We start from the raw sequence: 18,447 nt of genomic DNA, 5'->3' as shown, positions 1-18,447 counted from the left end.
ATTGGCATGAACTATACACACTCTGACACCCCCTGGGATATGTAGTGGACATGAACCCGGGTGCTGACAGCTAACTGGCTAGGCCTGCTCTCTCTCACCATTCACCATCAAGAGTACACTTGATGCCTCTCGACCAGGGGTGGTGAGGCCGCGGCCATGGCTAGACAAGAAAAAATAAAATAAAACCGCCGGCTGGTTGGCGCGGGCGCAATCTGCGGGCCCCCGTCAACCAGTCCCGCTTCTCCGCAGACGTAGTGTGACGTCAGAGTATGGCAGTGAGGACACAGAACAATAAAGTCTTCTTAAGAGACCCCAGAATTTGAACGAATACACTTTCGATCCTTTAAAGAGTCTCTAAGAGACGCCAAGTGTGGTAGCCTGTGTATTAAAAAGACCTGGTGGTCAATCCTGCCTTCCAAAAGCCTACAACAGCCAAGAAAGGAAAGAAGCTACTGGTGAAAAGCATGGCCAATCCTGCCTTCAAAAAGGCTACTACAACAGCCAAGAAAGGAAAGAAGCTACTGGTGAAAGGTTTGGCCAATCCTGCCTTCAAATAGGATACTAAAAGAGCCAAGAAAGGAAAGAAGCTACTGGTGAAAGGCCTGGCCAATCCTGCCTTCAAAAAGGCTACTACAACAGCCAAGAGAGGAAAGAAGCTACTGGTGAAAGGTCTGGCCAATCCTGCCTTAAAAGCGGCTAAAACATCCAAGGAAGGTAGAAGGTGCTGTTCATCAGTTTGAGCACCGCCTGCTGACGCTTACACACGGCAGTGCTGCTGCTGCTGTGCCTAAAAGTAAAATAGTTTAGGGCTAGATTTGATGAGGCAAATCACACCCTCATGCAGTTTTGCTTGAGAAGCATCTCTTTGGAGGTAGGGACGAAGAATAACAATACAGTCTTCTTAAGAGGCCCCGTAATTTGATTTGAAAGAATGAATACACTTTCAATCCTTTAAAGAGTCTCTAAGAGAGGGCAAGTGTCTATTAAAAAAGACCTGGTCAATCTTGCATTTGAGAAGGCTACAACATCAATATGTAACAGGACCACAAATCATTTGGTACAAAATGGACAAAACAATGAGGCTAAATTAGGCATGCCAGTAAACTAAAGGCCCAGCAGTAGTCGACATGGATGCCAGTTAAGGCCCAGCCAAAAGGAGGCAAGGGTAGGCATAGCATTAGTCGACATGCATGCCAGTTAAGGCCCAGCCAAAAGGAGGCAGGGGCAGGCACACCTGTAGTCGACATGGATGCCAGTTAAGGCCCAGCAACAAGGAGACAAGGGTAGGCACACCAGTAGTCAACAAGGATGGCAGAGGTAGGCATATGGACCACAAATCATTTGGTTTGAAATGGACAAAACTGAGGTAAACATCTGGCATTCCACAATGGCTCTGCGTTGCTTGTAAACCCTGGCTACCATCTGGAAGGTGGAATTCAACCTCATGGGCACGTCATCCACGGCTAGACAAGAAAAAATAAAATAAAACAGCTTGCTGGTTGGCGGGAGCGCGATCGGCGGGCCCCCGGCAACTAGTCCCACTCCTGTAGCAGTTGGGGTAACATTCCCTGGATCACATGACTCCCCACTCCTACCCCCACCACCCTTTCGATTTTCAATTTGAATGTAGCAGTTGGGGTAACATTACCTGCATAATGTGACTCACCACCTCTCCCCCTACCGCTTTTTTCATTTTGAAATTGACTTTGATCCTTGAGGATCTGGCAATTGTCTCACATTTACAAGTGAGTGAGGAAGCAATTAAGCCCACCCAAAAATTGGAGTGAGTCCAGGGGCTGGGATATGTAGTGGACATGAACCCGGGTGCTGATAGCTAACTGGCTAGGCCTGCTCTCACTCACCACTCACCATAAAGAGTACACCTGATGCCTCTCTCTCGGGGGTGGTGAGGCCCCGGTCACGGCTAGACAGGAAAAAATTAAATTAAAAAGCTGGCCAGGTTGGCCGGGGCGCGATCGACGGGCCCCCGGCAACCAGTCGCGCTCCTCCGCAGATGTAGTGTGATGTCAGAGCATGGCAGTAAGGACACAGAGAACCATTACAAGTGATACAGAAGCAATATAGTGTAGTGCCCACTAGTTTAGGGGGGGCCGGGCGGTTTAATCCTGTATTGTTGTGAACTATACACACTCTGACACCCCCTTCCAATCAGCAGTAAACTTCTATGCATGATGTACTACAAATTCCAGCAATACAGTGTATTACACACTAGTTTAGGTGGTGCTATCTGGTATGGGCACCAACTGTACACACTTTGTCACCCCAATACAATGAGCAGTGAAGTAAGATCTATGCAGGATGCACTTCAACTCCCAGCTATACAGTGCAGTACACGCTAATTTAGGGGGGGGGCTTGATGGTGCTATCTGGTATAGGCACCAACTGTACACACTTGGTCACCCGAATACAATGAGCAGTGAAGTAAGTTCTATGCGGGATGCACTACACATTCCAGCTATACAGTGCAGTACACCAGGACCACCAGCCCCAAAATCAAAAAGGAGTACACTAAGCACTTCTTAGGGGTGTGTATTCAATACCTAATGCCCCCTTATTGCCAGCAGCCGGTCACCACAGTGTGATGGTTAAATCGTGGTAGCAGCACTGCAACTCCCAGCCAGCAGTTTGTAGTAATAGTATTAATAAAAGCTTTTAAGCCCTGAAAAGGGCTGTTTGTTTGTATTGCTAATATATACCCTGCCTACTGGAACGCTAAATCCTACACTGACACTCTCCCTGACCAGCAGCAGCTCTGTCCCTGATCTCTCACAGCATGCGTCTGAAGCGAGCACTGCCGGCGCCGAGTTTTATATGGCAGGGTCATCTGATCTGGCCAACCAATCGCTGCTATCGACATGTATGGGTCTCACGTGATCGCAGGATGTACCAATGAGTCTCCTGCATGTTTATTGGCTGCGAAATAGCGAGCAAACGTACAGGAAACGGATGATGAGATTTCCTCGAGTATCGCCAGATGCTCGTCCGAGTAACGAGTACCATCGAGTACCCTAATACTCGATCGAGTACCAAGCTCAGACAAGCACGTTCGCTCATGTCTGGAGGCCAGTGTTAGTGCAGTGTCCCAGAACGCAAGGACTACTACTCCTATTATGGCCATTTCTATTGCTGTGTCCATGCCTGTTCTGGTAAGTGTTTGCACTGCAACTGCTGCTGGTTTTCCCCTAGTATTCTCTGGTAATGTGCATTCTCATGTATTCCTGTGTATTATTACATTGTACAGTGGTATGCAAGGCTGTTGATCACGTGACCGTGCCAGTGCCCTGTAACCATGGTTCCTCCAATGGCCGACTAGCTCTGGCCAGGAGCAACCATGTGACCTCCCACTTCCTCCTGACAAGTTAGTCTTCCCCCTGCTTCCAAGCAAGGAGGGTGTGTGTCGTCCCTCTCCTGCCTCAGAGGAGTTGGGCTTCTTCTCTGCAGCTCCCACTTCACCACTAGAAGTGTGGATCGAGTGCTCTGCTGTATTCAAGTCTTCGGCTGTATCTGCCTGCTCAAGTGTCCGGAGTCTTCTCTCTCATCTGAGTGTCATTCCGTTATCTCTCCTCATCGCTGCAAGGATTCACAGCAAGTATTCTTCTCCAGTAAACTACCCAGCAATGCTATTTCTCTCATACTCCTACTCCCATCATCTGGCACGTATTCTCACAGCCTATGCAGCACCACTCCTGCTTTATTTGTCAAAGCCTGCTATATACCCGGTTGCATCCGGACAGAACTGTTGCTACTAGTTACCTCATCTATAATAAAACCGCTGTTACTGAACCCTGGCATTGGTGTCCACTAACTGGTGCCCTGACTAAGTGCAGCGAAGAATCGCATGCCCATCATCACCCGCAGATTCCACAGACTGGCCCTACAGCTGTGCTGCCCTCAGGCCTATACCGTGACAAGTATAACCCCTGCAGCTGCCCCGCTCTATAAGCCTGGGAATGGAGCGGTTTTAAGTGACGTATATTTGTTGAGAATGGTTTAAATTTTTTACAGGCCATCAGATACAATATAAGTTATACATGTTATATATCGTTTTAATCGTAACGACTTGAGGAACATATATAACAAGTCAGTTTTACCCCAGGGCGAATGGCGTAGAAACACATTTCCCCCAAATAAACAAAATGCGTTTTTTTTTTTCAATTGCACCACACTTTTGAATTTTTTTCTGGTTTCGCAGTGTACTTTATGTAAAAATTCAGCCTGTCATTGCAAAGTACAATTAGTGAAGCAAAAAATAAGGGCTCATGTGGGTTTCTAGGTGGAAAAATGCAAGTGCTATGGCCTTTTAAGCACAAGGAGGAAAAACCGAAAACACAAAAATCGAAATTGGCTCTGTCCTTAAGGGGTTAAACTGTTTTTTTTTTTTGTTGTCTAACTGTTTTATTCCAGGTTTGGAAAAAGATTTGCAACGTTTAAGGTTCGTGCCTGGTCCTCCTGACCAAGATCCCTGTACTAACCAGCCATGAGCTGATGGACACTTACAATAACAGTTCTCTAGTGCCTGTCCCAGAGCCTTTTACATGGACGATGTCTAATTGCCTAAAAGAGACTCTACCTAACAGAGACCCTTAATCCATTCCTTCCTAATGCACTTTCCTGTGATTGTGTGTTCCACACAGGGTATTATTGCACTTATTTAATTATTGCACTTATTGTACTATTGCATTCCAGTGTTATCAAAGTCTTTGTATTTCCTCCTCTGAGTAAGCACAAGGTTACATAGATTGCCTCAGAGTAGAGTGCCTCTTTTGTAAAACAGTATATTTTCCAGTGTCTAAGTCAGATAGCTCCTCCTCTGAGTAAGAGAAGTCAGTTTACATATACCTCAGAGAAAGTCCAGTTTATGTAGGAGTGTATTTTCTCATCCAGTCTCATTATTGTGTATTATTATCATATCTATAGCTGGAAAGATTTAGTTGAGCCAGTTCGTATGCAGATTTCTCTCAGGTTTCATTCAGATTCATGTGAGCCAGTTCTCCTCAAGACCTCGCAGTATTTGTTGTCTTTTGTGTTTCCCTTCCTTTTGTTTCCAGTATTTGTTCACCTCTGTCTTGTCCCAACATAGTAGTTATCACACATAGTCATACCTAACATTCACACTGGTTCATACATATTGCACCTTGGATACCTTTTCGTGTGTTTGGCCTATTGGATAATTGTGTTGTATGATTGAGTGGTATGAAAGGGGCCACCATGTATGTTTGCTCTTATTATTTTGTTCTTTTCTCTTCCAGGTATCCAAGACACTACTCAGACACGCCAAGGTAGTACACAGGTCTTCACGTTCTCCTCCAGTAGGGTAACACATTTAACAGAAAACCTACTGTCTAACTGGCTGGAATATGGAGGGTCACCCGCCAGTAGTTACGTTTTCCTGGCTTACACGTCAGATGGTTCACGCACTAGCTACCTGGTCGCCAGAGTACGTTAGGCACCCCTAGGTGAAGTCCTGCCACTAGGGTTTCTCATTCTCTCTCTCTTCTCACCTGTGCCTTGGGCGTGGGAAACACACCTCATCACACTCACTCTCGTCATTCATTCCTGTTGTTTGATTGTCCTGTCATCACCCGCAGATTCTACAGACCGGCTCTACAGCTGTGCCGCCCTCAGGCCTATACTGTGACAAGTATAACCCCTGCAGCTGCCCCGGTCATTGCCCGCTCATAACACCAGCACTGCGGAAGTGGCCCCCAGGGGCCAGGGCATCGCATTAGTGTAGGACCATCTCTTTCTGAGGTTACCATAAAATGGTCAGATGCAGTGGCGGATTATAATGTGGGCGGTATGGGCGGCCGCCCGGGGCCCGAGGCTCTGGGGGGGCCCATGCTGCCCACATTATTACTGTGCATGAGGTTACACAGCAGCACATCACTTTCGGGGCCCAGTGGGTCCCTGAGTGATGTGCTGCTGTGGCACGCTGTCCCTAGAGTCCGCGCTCCCCGCCCCCCCCGCAGCCGCAGCCAGCGCCGGATTGGCAGCAGCCGCAACCTCTAACCCCTGGCCTGGCCCACAACATACATTGGCCGCCTTTAGTGAGCGGTACCTGAGGGCGCAGCGCCAGTCATGTCAACCGTGCGCGCGGCCGTCCGCCGCAGCGCCAAGCTCCTGCCCAGCCTCGCTCCTGGAAGTCTCCCTGCAAGGTCCTGCCCCGCCGCGCTTCTTCACCTCAGGGCAATCATGCTCAAGTGAGGTAATGTATGTGTGTGTGTGTGTGTGTGTGTGTTTGGGGGGAAGGGGTGTCAGGTGGTGTTGTATGCTTGTATGGAGGGGTCTGGTGAGGTTGTGTGTTTGTGGGGGGATGAGGGTCAGGTGGGGAAGTGTGTGTGTGGAGGGGGGTCAGGTAATTGCAGGCAGGAGTACAGCATTGGAGTACAACTCCTATCATGGAAGTTGCTGTCAGCAAATGATGGGGAAGTAGTCCAGAATCAGCTAATGGATCAGGATGGACTATGCACAGTAGTATCAGCGCACAGAATTAAAACAGTCCGATGTGCTGTTTGTTTGGTGAAGTTTATAACAAACAAAAAGCACATCGGACTGTTAATTCTGGACTACTTCCCTATCATTGCTGACAGCAACTTCCATGATAGGAGTTGTACTCCAATGCTGCTAAAGGGTGATCTTTGCTCTCTTGCTAATTCATTCTGTACTTTCATATATATTGTTTTTAATTTCTGTATTTTTTTTATTTTAATACATTAATGGTGCGTTCACACCTACAGGATCTGCAGCTGATTTTCTGCAGCAGATTTCATTTAAATAACTGAACACAGCATCACATCTGCTGCAGATCTGCTGCAGATCCTGTAGGTGTGAACGCACCCTTAGGGTATGTTCATATCTCATTTTTAGCCGCACGTCGGGCTACACGGAAGAAATCAGAGAAAAAAGGATTCTGCTGTGCAGCCCGACGTGCGGCCGACGGCCACATGACGGCCACAAATGAGCAGAACACAGTCACATAATGACTCCGTCCTGCTCATTAAAGTCAATGTGGCCGTCATGTGGCCGTCGGCCGCACGTCGGGCTGCACAGCAGCATCCTTTTTTCACTGATTTCTGCCGTGTAGCCCGACGTGCGGGTAAAAACGAGATATGAACATACCCTTATACGTGTTCAGTAATTACAATGGTGTTTTGGTGTGAAGTATTAATTCTTAGTTACAGTGGGGTAGGGGGGCCCAAGCTTGGTGAACAGCCCGGGGCCTATGGTAAAGTTAATCCGCCCCTGGTCAGATGGTACCCTCTCTTTGATCAAATTGTTTCCTAGCGCTGGCAGCAGAGTTTTCGGCTTGATTCGTCTCAGTCAGCTTACAAATTAAAACACATAACAGGCTATAACATACAGTCAATCAAGAAACAGTTAACTCTTTTGTCTCTTAGGCTTCAGCTGTATCTATGATGTACTGAGAGACAGTGACACAAAGTGGTGGGAGTACAAACTACATCTTCCTATCCCAAAGCATACAAACATACAGTACCGACCTACATATGCTGAAATAAAGCAGCGGCAACCTGCTCTATGCCACTGCAAATACCCCAAGAGATGTAGTTGGCGAAATGGGGGCTCTTCTGGGCAATTTCTACAGGGGCAATACAAATGGGACATGGGCGCCAACAATCATTCTAAGAAAGTTTGCACCAAAAATGCTAAATGACAGATCTTCCCTTCTGAACCCTCCCCTGTTTCCAGAATGTAGTTTATAACCACATATGGGGGGGGGGGGGGATGTCTGAACTCAGGATAACCTGCTGAACATTTTCTTTTTTGCTTTTCCCTTTGTTTTTGTTTTTTTGTAAAAACTAAACACTTAGGGGGAGATTTATCAAACATGGTGTAAAGTGAAACTGGCTCAGTTGCCCCTAGCAACCAATCAGATTCCACCTTTCATTCCTCACAGACGCTTTGGAAAATGAAAGGTGGAATCTGATTGGTTGCTAGGGGCAACTGAGCCAGTTTCACTTTACACCATGTTTGATAAATCTCCCCCTTAGAGCTAAACTACATATTATTGTGGAATTTTTTTTTCCATTTTTGAGGCCCAGTACCAAAACCTTTCTCAAACACCTGTGGGGTCAACATGCTCTGTACATGTCTGGATAAATTCCTTGAGAAGTGTAGATTCCGAAATAAGGCAATGTCTAGGAGGTGGGTGGGGGTTCTGCAACTAAAAAAGAAAAATGGCACTCCTTCTCTTCTGAGCCCTTCTGTGCATCCAAAAATATGGGGTATTGGCCTTAGGGTGCCTTTACACAGAGAGATTTATCTGACAGATTTTTGAAGCCAAAGCCAGGAACAGACTATAAACAGAGAACAGGTCATATAGGAAAGACTGAAATTTATCCTCTTTTCAAATCCATTCCTGGCTTTGGCTTCAAAAATCTGTCAGATAAATTTCTCTGTGTAAACGCACCCTTACTCAGGAGAAATTTCATTATTAATTTTATTATGCATATTCTGCATTGTAAAAAAAAAAAAGACAAATTTGGGGTTAAACAAAACACCCTTTCATGTAAAAATGTAATTTAAAACTTTCACGGCCTACTACTAATAAGTTCTACAAAACACCTGTGGTGTCTAAATGTTCACCAAACAACTTGATAAAACTCCTTGAGGGTGTAGTTTCCTAAATGGGGTCTTTTTAGGGGTGTTTCTTAAGTTTTGGTACCCCAAGGTCTCTGTGGCTGCAAAATATCCTAGGAAAAAGGAGGCCTCACTATGAGCTCCTTCATGCCTGATTCCTATAGTTGAGTCATATAGCTCTCTACTAGGGTCTATCTGCATGTCTCTGTTAGGCTGGGTTCACACTACGTTTTTGCAAAAAAACAGATGAAAAAGGGATGAAAAAAACAGATGCAATTGTGTGCATCCGTTTTCATCTATTTTTCGATTGACTTCCATTATCAAAAAAAAGGGATCAAAACGGATGCGTTTTTTTTTTTAACGGACACAAAAATGAGGTTGACTACGTGTGAACCCAGCCCTAATACTTGCCGAGTTAGGCCATGTTCACACAACGTATGTTTAGCATAAATCACGGCCGTTGTTGCAATTTGAAACAACAGCCGTGATTTATGCTAAACATACGTTGTATTTGAATAAATAGGATCCTGGCCGGAGTGTATACACTCCGGCCAGAATTTCATCCGTCTGCACGAAAAACTGACATATCAGTTTTCTGCGCCGCTATTCATAGAATAGCAGACACACAGACCTGTTGGTTCACACAATGGAGAGTGCGGCTCCAGTCGCACACTCCATTGAGTGCGATGGTGAATTGGAATGGAATATCATGGATTGAAATGGAATATCATTAAAACAAATAAATAAATCAGCATTCCTTGTTAGGTGCAGGGTCTGTCTCATAGTAAGTAGTAATAAGTAGGGATGAGCGAATTTGCTGTTCTAGCAAAGTGATTCCCTAGGCTTGGCGGTCGGCTTGTCAGACAGCTGCCTTTGAATTCCGCTCTGATCTGTGCCGCTCTGCTTTGGGTGCCTGGAAAAGTGGGATGCAGACTTTAGAGAAGTTTCCTAGGACTGTATTAACCTTTTCCAGGCACCCAGAGCAGAGCGTCACAGAGCTCAAAGGCAGCCTGCTGACAAGCCGACCGCCGAGCCTAGCGAACTGCGCCTACTGTACATTCACTTATCCCTAGTAATAAGATCGCTCTGTGCACATGACTGGGTTTTGGCACTCACCTCTCTTGAAGCATTTTGGATAATTCAGCTTTCTATGTAGACAATAACTTCTCATTTCAGTGCCAAAAGGAGCTTCATATCCAGATTGGCACCCAAATTCTAGGAAGTCACCATGTGGAAGATAAAGCTTACTATCAGGTGACCACTTTACCCGTAGATTATTTTCTTTCATGTCCTTTTCCCTTACAGAACACGGCTCTGAAACCATAAAATAGGGGATTTTACACTATTAGTTTAACTTTTTTTCCCCAGCAAGATTGCAATTAGACAACTAGATCCTTATCAATAATACCATATAAAATATGCACAATGACATAAATACAGTTTCTTTCTGACTTTGCCATTTCACATTGTGGACCTTGAAATTCCCCCGGGGCTTCTCTTTTGTCTGAGATGTTGGTGGAGATACCCTTGATGTTGGTGGGGTGCAGAGTAAAGCAGACAACAGGGAGTCGAGGTCTTGAGATGAAACATTGACTTTACTTGAACTTGAGGTACATAACATATACAATCTCTGGCCATGTTCACACAACGCAATTTGCAACAACGGCCATTATTTATGCTAAACATACGTTGCATTTTAATGAATGGAATCTCGGCCGGAGCGTATATGTGGTGACCACCCCCGGTGTGGAGGAAATACGGCCGCTCACTTGCCAGATGGTTTGGTGTGATGCCAGTTCTATGGTCGAGATATAGCCTTGCCCAGTGATGGTAATTTGTTGTGACGCCAGTGCCGATTGGGCACACAGGTATGGTGTCACACCTGCTTTTATTTTGATGGTGCCGGATATACCTTGTTCCCTTGTGGTCAGTGACCTGCCGGGCTGTTGTGGGGTCCCTTGGGTACTTATCATGGTGGTCCGGAGAGGAGCAGTGACCTACCCGGACCATTGGCACTGCCACCCACAGAAAGGGGAGATGACCAAAGGAGTGTGTGTGTACTGTGTCAGTGCTTGACGAGGATTCACAGAGTCTCTTTACTATAAATATAATCTTGTTTACTCTGAAGATACTTGAGGTAGGCAGTACATAATACAGCTTTGCCTTGATACAATACTTGATAAAACACTTAATACTTTAGGATCCAGATCTGTACTGAGAGTGGAAAGAGTGGTACAGTCATGCTGACTGAGTTGCGTGCTGAGAAGTTGAAGAGAGGATCAGAGAAGTAGAGAGGAGGATGTTGTGAGACTTCCAACCCTCTGCCAGAACTTCGGAGGTAGAAATAGAAGAGTACTTGAGAAGAGAAAGAGAGAATAATTGTGCCTTTGTTTTGACTCTTTGGTCTTTGCGCCATCTATTGCCCACCAGTGTCGATTGACTCGTCCTAGAGGGTGACACAAGCCATATAGAATTTATAGGATTCTAGCAACTTTGCTCTATTCGGATCAGTTCCTTTACTTTCTAAGGATATCGTCCTGCACTGTGTCTCTCCTTGTCCATGACGTGGCTTGAGATGATCCCTGACTTGTCCTCTCTAGTGAAGGTTTAACACTGTATAGTGTTGAGTGGAGTTACTGAAGAAGAAACTGTGTCTAGGTACATGTGTTCTGCGTCTAGACCACAACTTAGACTGGGGACCTGGCAGGGGCCAGGGCCCGACAGGACCGTGGTAGAGACCATTCTGGCTGGTGTCCTTCCTCTACAAAGTCCAAAGACAAAAAGACCTCTACACTTCCTCTACCCATGTGACTTCCTACCTGCAGCGCATGTAAGGTGTGCTTTGAGTGGGTTAGGAGTGCGTGTGTTAAAAGTAAAGAGAGAGATGATAGGTGAGAAGAAGAAAGTACTCTCATTGGCATACAGATCCATGTGACACACAAAGAAACAATAACCATTTGAGTACTACACATGTCCAATAACGGAGCATACATACTTGCAATAACGACATCTTGTGACGAAACTCTGGTACTACTACATAACCACTTACACTTAGAAGTACAGGCTGATACGAAGGGTGTAACCAATAGCAACACCCGTGGTGGGACACCACATATACACATAGTATATGTTCCGTCCGCACAAAAAACTGACATGTCAGTTTTCTGCGGCCGCTCACACAATGGAGCATGCGTCTCCAGTCATATGCTTCATTGTGTACAGCGGTAAATTGGGATGCGCCTGCACATGGGTGGGTCTGCTTCTCAATTCACCAGAAATGAAGATCATCTGGCCGGGTCACAGAACAGCTGGTGTTATACGCCGTGTGGTGTTATACGTAATGTGGGGTATATTTCAAGATGGTTGTCAGTGAGACCTGTTCTTATATCGAGATTTGCAATATGTGATGTGCCAAACATCTCACACCTGGGAGATGACGATCCAAGAGATTGAATAACACCCAGTTTCCCACACTTTGTTATCACTTAATGCGCCTCTTCGATCTGTCACAGGTCTCAGCCTACCTTTACCCCTGTATCCCTCCCAGTTGTTCCTGACACCCCACCCCCTACCCGGCCCGCTGTCAGGTATAGAAACTCCCATTCATATTGTTGCTCCAAACTGCAACATATCTGGCATCTTTCATACGGCAATCCATGGCCAATATGAGGTTTGGCATTTTTTTATGGTGATGGTACCACATCTTTTTGATTCTTTTGTTTGGATAATCACATTTTATCACACTACTAACGAAGATAAAGTTTTAGATTTTCCCATTTTGTTGATTTGTATCTTTTGTGCTTAGGGACGAATTATTCAGGGCACTATTGTTAATTTACAAATCTGTATTTCTGACACCGATTGATTTAAAAACATTGTTTTTTCCCTGGAGTACCCTGTTAAGACGGTCTCTATTCACTGGCTATATCTTATTCATATTTATGATTGTATTTATTGTATTTCTCTGTCTTAGTGTATCTGAATGAGTTACAAAGTCCGTCACATACACAACTATTAATGTTGAGATCTATAGTCCAGGTCCTGTGTTTTTCCGGAAATTGAGATAACCTAGCCTCGTTGCCATGTTTTTGTGTCTGAGGACTGAAGTTGTACAAGAGTCCCTTAGTATTTATCTAGGACTTGTATGTTGGCTTATGGCCTGGCCCAGAGTTTTTCAGCTCCCCCAGATAACCTCTAAAGTGTGGCCCTTAATTGGGACAGGGGAAACGAGAATGAGGACCCAAACTTGTAAGGAAGGTATGCAAGGAAAGTATCTAAGGTCCGTCAGGGCAATAACTAAAGGACTACGATGCACTAGTGATGCATTTACTAAAGCAGACAAAAAAAAAAAACTATCCACACTGGTAACCCATTTAGAGCCACCAAGACTGTGTTATTAAGTGCAAAAAGTGTTGCATTGTACCCTAAGCTACTATATCTTAAATGCCATCTAACTACCAGACACAGTATCAGGGTATGCCATGGTGGAAGAGGTCCATGCCATCGACCAGCACATCAGTGCGCACCAGCCCTTATAAAATAAGGAGGGCAGCACTGGAGAGCTGTCTGCCCCTGCTGAAGCCCTCATTGCCCATCAGTGACAAATCATCATCATCTCTAGCTGCAGTGCACCTAAACTCCCAGTCAGCCTGCAGGTTGCATCATTGTTCTTTGTTCAGTGAGATCTCATAACCTCTGTACCAGCATTTAAAGGAGTATTCCACCCAAAAGCTAAAAAATGAAATGCTCCCAAACTTAGCTGGTCTTACTCATCAAGTCCACCTAAATAATTGAACCACCTCCCATCTTTCTAGCGGCTCCTGATACTGAGTTACAAGTTTTTATAAAAGTTGGTCTATATTGAAGATGGAGCCAGTCGGGAAACTACATCTCCCAGCATGCATTGCTCCTCACAGCCAACTGCCAAGTATCCGCCTCATCTTGTAGTATCTTCCCATCGCTGGCTAAATCTTCTTCTACTTTACACTGTAAGCTATCTATCTATATGCATCTACATAGATAGATTAGAAAGAGAGATATATGAAACAACTGTTTCCTTTCCCTTATATTGCTCAGGAGGCCCCTGTGCTCAGGAGACCCCTTGGTCAGGTGCTCACTGAAAGGTTGGATGTCAATGGTGTACGGTGTTACAGATGAGGTGTTACAGCTTGCCTGGCAACAGAAGCGACAGATCATGTGACTTTGGTCTCAGTAGGGAGGGGGGCCAGAAGATCAGGAAGTGGACAAGGTGGACCAGGAAAGAAGGATTTTCAGGAGCTTCAGGGACAGGATTCTTTGCAGACAAATGGCCCAATTCATGTATTAGAAACCTATTACAAACAATCGTACACTATGGGTAGGAATTCAACAGGGTTAAATTTACTTTAGCGGAGTAGGGAAGCACTGGAGAGCCGCCTGCCCCTGCAGAAGCCCTTATTGCCAATCAGTGACACACCATTATCTTCTCTGGTTGTAGCACACCTCAAGTTCCAGCCAGCCTGCAGGTTGCATCATTGTTCTCCCCCCAGCTGGGTATGCATTGTGATAAAGTATAATGGACATACCTAGACATTCTGGTGCGTTAGTCCAAACACCATTTATACATCTCGCAACACTGTTTCCATTAAGAGTATAATATTGTAAGCATATATATTCCACAGATTCTCCAGATCTGTAGACACTTTTGCTAATGCTTGGGATGTCTCCATATCTTATATCTGGTGGTGGACCACACGGTGCACTGCCTGAAAAACAAGGATAAAAACAAGGATAAAAAAGTAAATAGACTTGAGTATATTAAAAGCATAACAAAATGAAGCATATTATATTCAATGTCCAATATTCAAGTGTCACTGTCATTTAAAAAAAGTCGGCCAGTCGCTGCAATCCCGAATCGGTGAGAGGTGTTATACACCAAACAACTTTCATTCCATTTCACTTCATTTTATCATATTGATAGACTTGATGGAATGAGATTGACCTGCCTCCTGGAATATATATTGTGCACTAACAAGACGAACCAATACATTTATAATATAGTGTAACAGATGCACTATTGGCACATCATTTGCCTGTTTTAATCCACTAAGACTAATCAGATATACCATCTGGGTAGAGTGGTTACGTAATCATATGTCTCTCAGCTCCATGTTCCGATTGTATTTTTATATTTTGTGTTTTTATTTATTTGAACTTTTAGACTACTGAACTTATCCTTATTTTAATTTATCAGAAATAAAGTATATACCCACTTTAATGTAATGCACCTTTGAGCATTTGTAAATTCTATATAATTCACTACCCCATACATCTTTTACCCTTTTGGTACAGGGTCGACCATTGACCTCAGGTACATTCTTTTATAGAGAGCTCCACTACCTCTTCCTTTTTTTCACAGGCTAAAAACTGCCTATGGCCTACAAGATTGTAATATGGGTGTTCCAAACGGCTGTCCTGACCACCCATATTTTAATCTAATGTAATGGCGGGCAAGATGTAATTCAAACTCTGCCTTACCTGGCGGGCCAAAAATAATGGCACCATGGGCCAGATTTGGCCCACGGGCCAGAGTTTGACATGACTGCTCTATACCCACCCACCACAACATCAGAGACATACACTGAGCATATAGCACAGTGAGGAATAGCCAGGGCCGGCCTTAGGGTAAATAGCGCCCTGTGCGAAACCTTTTTTCAGCGCCCCCCTTTAAGGTAAAGCTCCTTCATCCTCGTAGGAACCCGAACTCTCTGCAATGATTCCCGCTGTCTGCCCGCTCCGTGGAGAGGGTGGATACAGCTGGAGGACCGCCTGGAAAACTGGGATACAGCCTATGGCTATGGCTGTATCCCAGTTTTCCAGGCGGTCCTCCGGCTGTATCCATCCCTCTCCATGGAGCGGGCAGACAGCAGGAATCTGATGCCTAGCGTTCAGATTCATACGAACCCGAACCTCGGAAGATTCGGACCATCCCTACTGCAGACAACATGGAACACCCATCACTCAACCCCCTCCTCCACCATACACACAACTAACCCCCCAGCTATTCACACAACTACCCTACCCCTCCCTCCATGCACAAAACTATCCCCCAACCATACAGACTACTACCCCGCCAGCCATACACAGAACTACCCTCCCCCTCCCCCCATGCACAAAACTATCCCCCAGCCATACACACTACTACCCCCCCCCAGCCATACACACTACTACCCCCCCCAGCCTTACACACAACTACCCCCCCATCCTTACACACAACTACCCTACCCCCCCCCCAGACTTACACACAACTACCCCCCCATCCTTACCCACAACTACCCTACCCCCCCCCCCAGCCATTCACACAACTACCCGACTACCCCCCCCCATACAAACAAGTACCCCCCAGCCCCCACACAATTACAAACTTAAAGCCAAAGCCTGGAATGGATTTGAGATGAGGAGAAATCTCAGTCTTTCCTTAATGACCTGTTCTCTGTTTATAGTCTGTTTCTGACTTTGGCTTCAATAATCTGTTATATAAATCTGTCTGTGTAAAGTCACCCTTACAGATATCCTCCTGAGCAAGTACAATGTACATCTAATGCTGTGTTTCCATCTTTGCATTCAGAATGCATTTTTAAACACATGGAAAACAAAGTCCCTATTGCAAGAGCCGTGGAATATTGCCCATAATCCCCACAGCATTGCACGGCTATTGGAGAGGAAAGCGCGATGTCATCCATGTTTGGACACCAATGTGGAAACAGCCTAACACCACCTGCTGGCCACAAAAGGGGGAAAAACACTGAAAACAAATGGGTAGTTTTTCTGAAAAATGCTATGTGACAGGTAAGGACTATTTTATAATACACACACACACATATATATATATATATATTAGATTGCTGCAGCATGTATGCAGTGTATCTTAGCTATCAGCCTCCCACCATAATTGGGCCGCGTTCAGGTCACCTCAGCAGGTGACTACGGTCAGACCGCGTCCTGCTGGTATACGCACATGTAACAGGACACAATAGTGCAGCGTATCCCACTATTTAGTCCAGTTACATTTGTGTATATCAATGGGAAGTGGCCTGACCAGTCACTGGCTGACTACAATTAAAGTGAATGGGATCTGTCTTGGGGTGGGCTGCTGCTGCTGCTGTATGGCCCTGGCTGCACTCATCATGTCCTGTGTATTAGGGACCCCCATAGTATACACACCTATGGCCTCTCCTGCCTCCTTAGCTGTGACTTTTATTTATTACAGCAAGTCAGGTTTAACTCTTTCACTGCTTTTCACCATATATTTCTGTGTCATTAGCTGCAGTGTTAGGGTTAAACCTCTCCTGCCCCAATAAATCAAAGTTACAGATAAGGAGAAACAGCAGGACAATGGTCTCATCCCCCCTCTCCTCCTCCATCCCGGCTATGACAGGACTGCTGCCCCCACCTCAGTGCTGTGCTGCCCCCACCTCAGTGCTGTGCTATCCCTGTCACAGCCCACTCCCAGCTACCTGACAGGATCACAGCATGAGCAGAGATGGAGGTAACACAGAGACATTACTCACACTGTCTGCTGCTGTTCTGTCAGGACGGGTCAGCCGGGGGAGGGGAGCTTCCCCTCTCTCTCTCTCTGCTCTGGCCGCCTGTCTCTCTTCACAGAGCAGCTAAGCTGATTGGTGGAACAGCAGGGGAGCTCGTACAGTTGCACCAATCAGCAACAAAGATGCCCTGCAGCAAGCACGGAGAGTGGAGAGGAGGATTATACCACTGCAGGAGGCAGGAGGGGGGTGCTCTGGCAGACAGCTGCACAGAAGTTAGATGTGCTTTCTGTCTGTCTGCCAGAGCGCCCCAAACAAACTTCTATGTGAGGAGGAGGCCAGGCGCTCTGGCAGATAGACAGAAAGCACATCTAACTTCTGTTTCTAAGTTAGATGTGCAGCTGTCTGCCAGAGCGCCCCCTGCTGGCCGGGAGTGAGGCGCCCTGTGCAACCGCACAGCTCGCACACCCCAAAGGCCGGCCCTGGGAATAGCGGTGCTAGTAGCTCTACAGACCATAGAAACATAGATTGTATAGATTGCAAGATTATAGATTGTAAGCCCTCGCTTACAGGGTCCTCTTCCCCCATGTACCAGTCTGCCATTTGTTCCTGTTTCTTACTCCTATTGCTTGTATAGCGCTCTGGAACTAAGGGCGCTTTTTAAATAAATAAATAAATAATAATAATAATAATAATAATAGAAGCAATTCATTTTTGGGGGAAAATACTTTAATACACATGGCAGAGATATTCAAATTCTTAAAAATGCAGATTTTTCAAAATTTTTACTTTTTCCCCACAAATAAATGCTAATTGTATCAACCAAAATTTACCACAAACATAAAGTACAGTTTGTCATAAGATAAAAAAACAGTGTCAGAATCATTTAGATAAGCAAAAGCATTACATAAAAATTAAAACCACGTAAAATGATTCATCTCAGGTTCACAAAACGGACCTTGGTCTTTATAGGACAACTCCGACGGGACCTAAAAAACCCAAAACACAGCCACCCCCGTCACCCGTACCGTGTGCCCCCAGCCCCAGAGCTCACCCCCCTGAATGTGCCCCCTCACTCGCGGCACCCCTGTCACCCCCCCTGCTGGACTCATCCGCAGCACCTCCAGTCACCTGCAAAGATGCATACCGGCGGCAACACCACATCCCCGGGCTCTTCCACTGCACCTCCCGTCACCTGCGGCACACTGTGACCCGCGCCGCTCGCTTACCCCCCAGGATCAATAGCGGCACCCCCGCGGGTGACTCCATCCCCACAGCTTGTACATTCTACACTGTCACCCGCGGC

At 45.8% G+C, this 18,447-nt stretch overlaps 1 protein-coding gene across 2 annotated transcripts in view; it reads right to left on the bottom strand.

Moving 5' to 3' along the window:
* The window catches only part of LOC138788994 (complement factor H-related protein 4-like), a 91,017-nt gene that overhangs the window by 51,600 nt on the left and 20,970 nt on the right, over positions 1 to 18,447 (bottom strand). For both annotated transcript variants that reach the window (XM_069967471.1, XM_069967472.1), the window contains exons 2-3: positions 14,184 to 14,363; positions 9,736 to 9,933 (exon numbers count right to left, since the gene is read on the bottom strand). In XM_069967471.1, the coding sequence (XP_069823572.1) occupies positions 9,736 to 9,933; positions 14,184 to 14,363 (378 nt within the window). The remainder of the gene's footprint in view (positions 1 to 9,735; positions 9,934 to 14,183; positions 14,364 to 18,447) is intronic.

Source organism: Dendropsophus ebraccatus, chromosome 4 (assembly GCF_027789765.1).
Source record: "Dendropsophus ebraccatus isolate aDenEbr1 chromosome 4, aDenEbr1.pat, whole genome shotgun sequence".
Taxonomy (NCBI): domain Eukaryota; kingdom Metazoa; phylum Chordata; class Amphibia; order Anura; family Hylidae; genus Dendropsophus; species Dendropsophus ebraccatus.
Note: the sequence above shows the minus strand (reverse complement) of the source record. Positions and strands in the feature narration are given on the sequence as shown.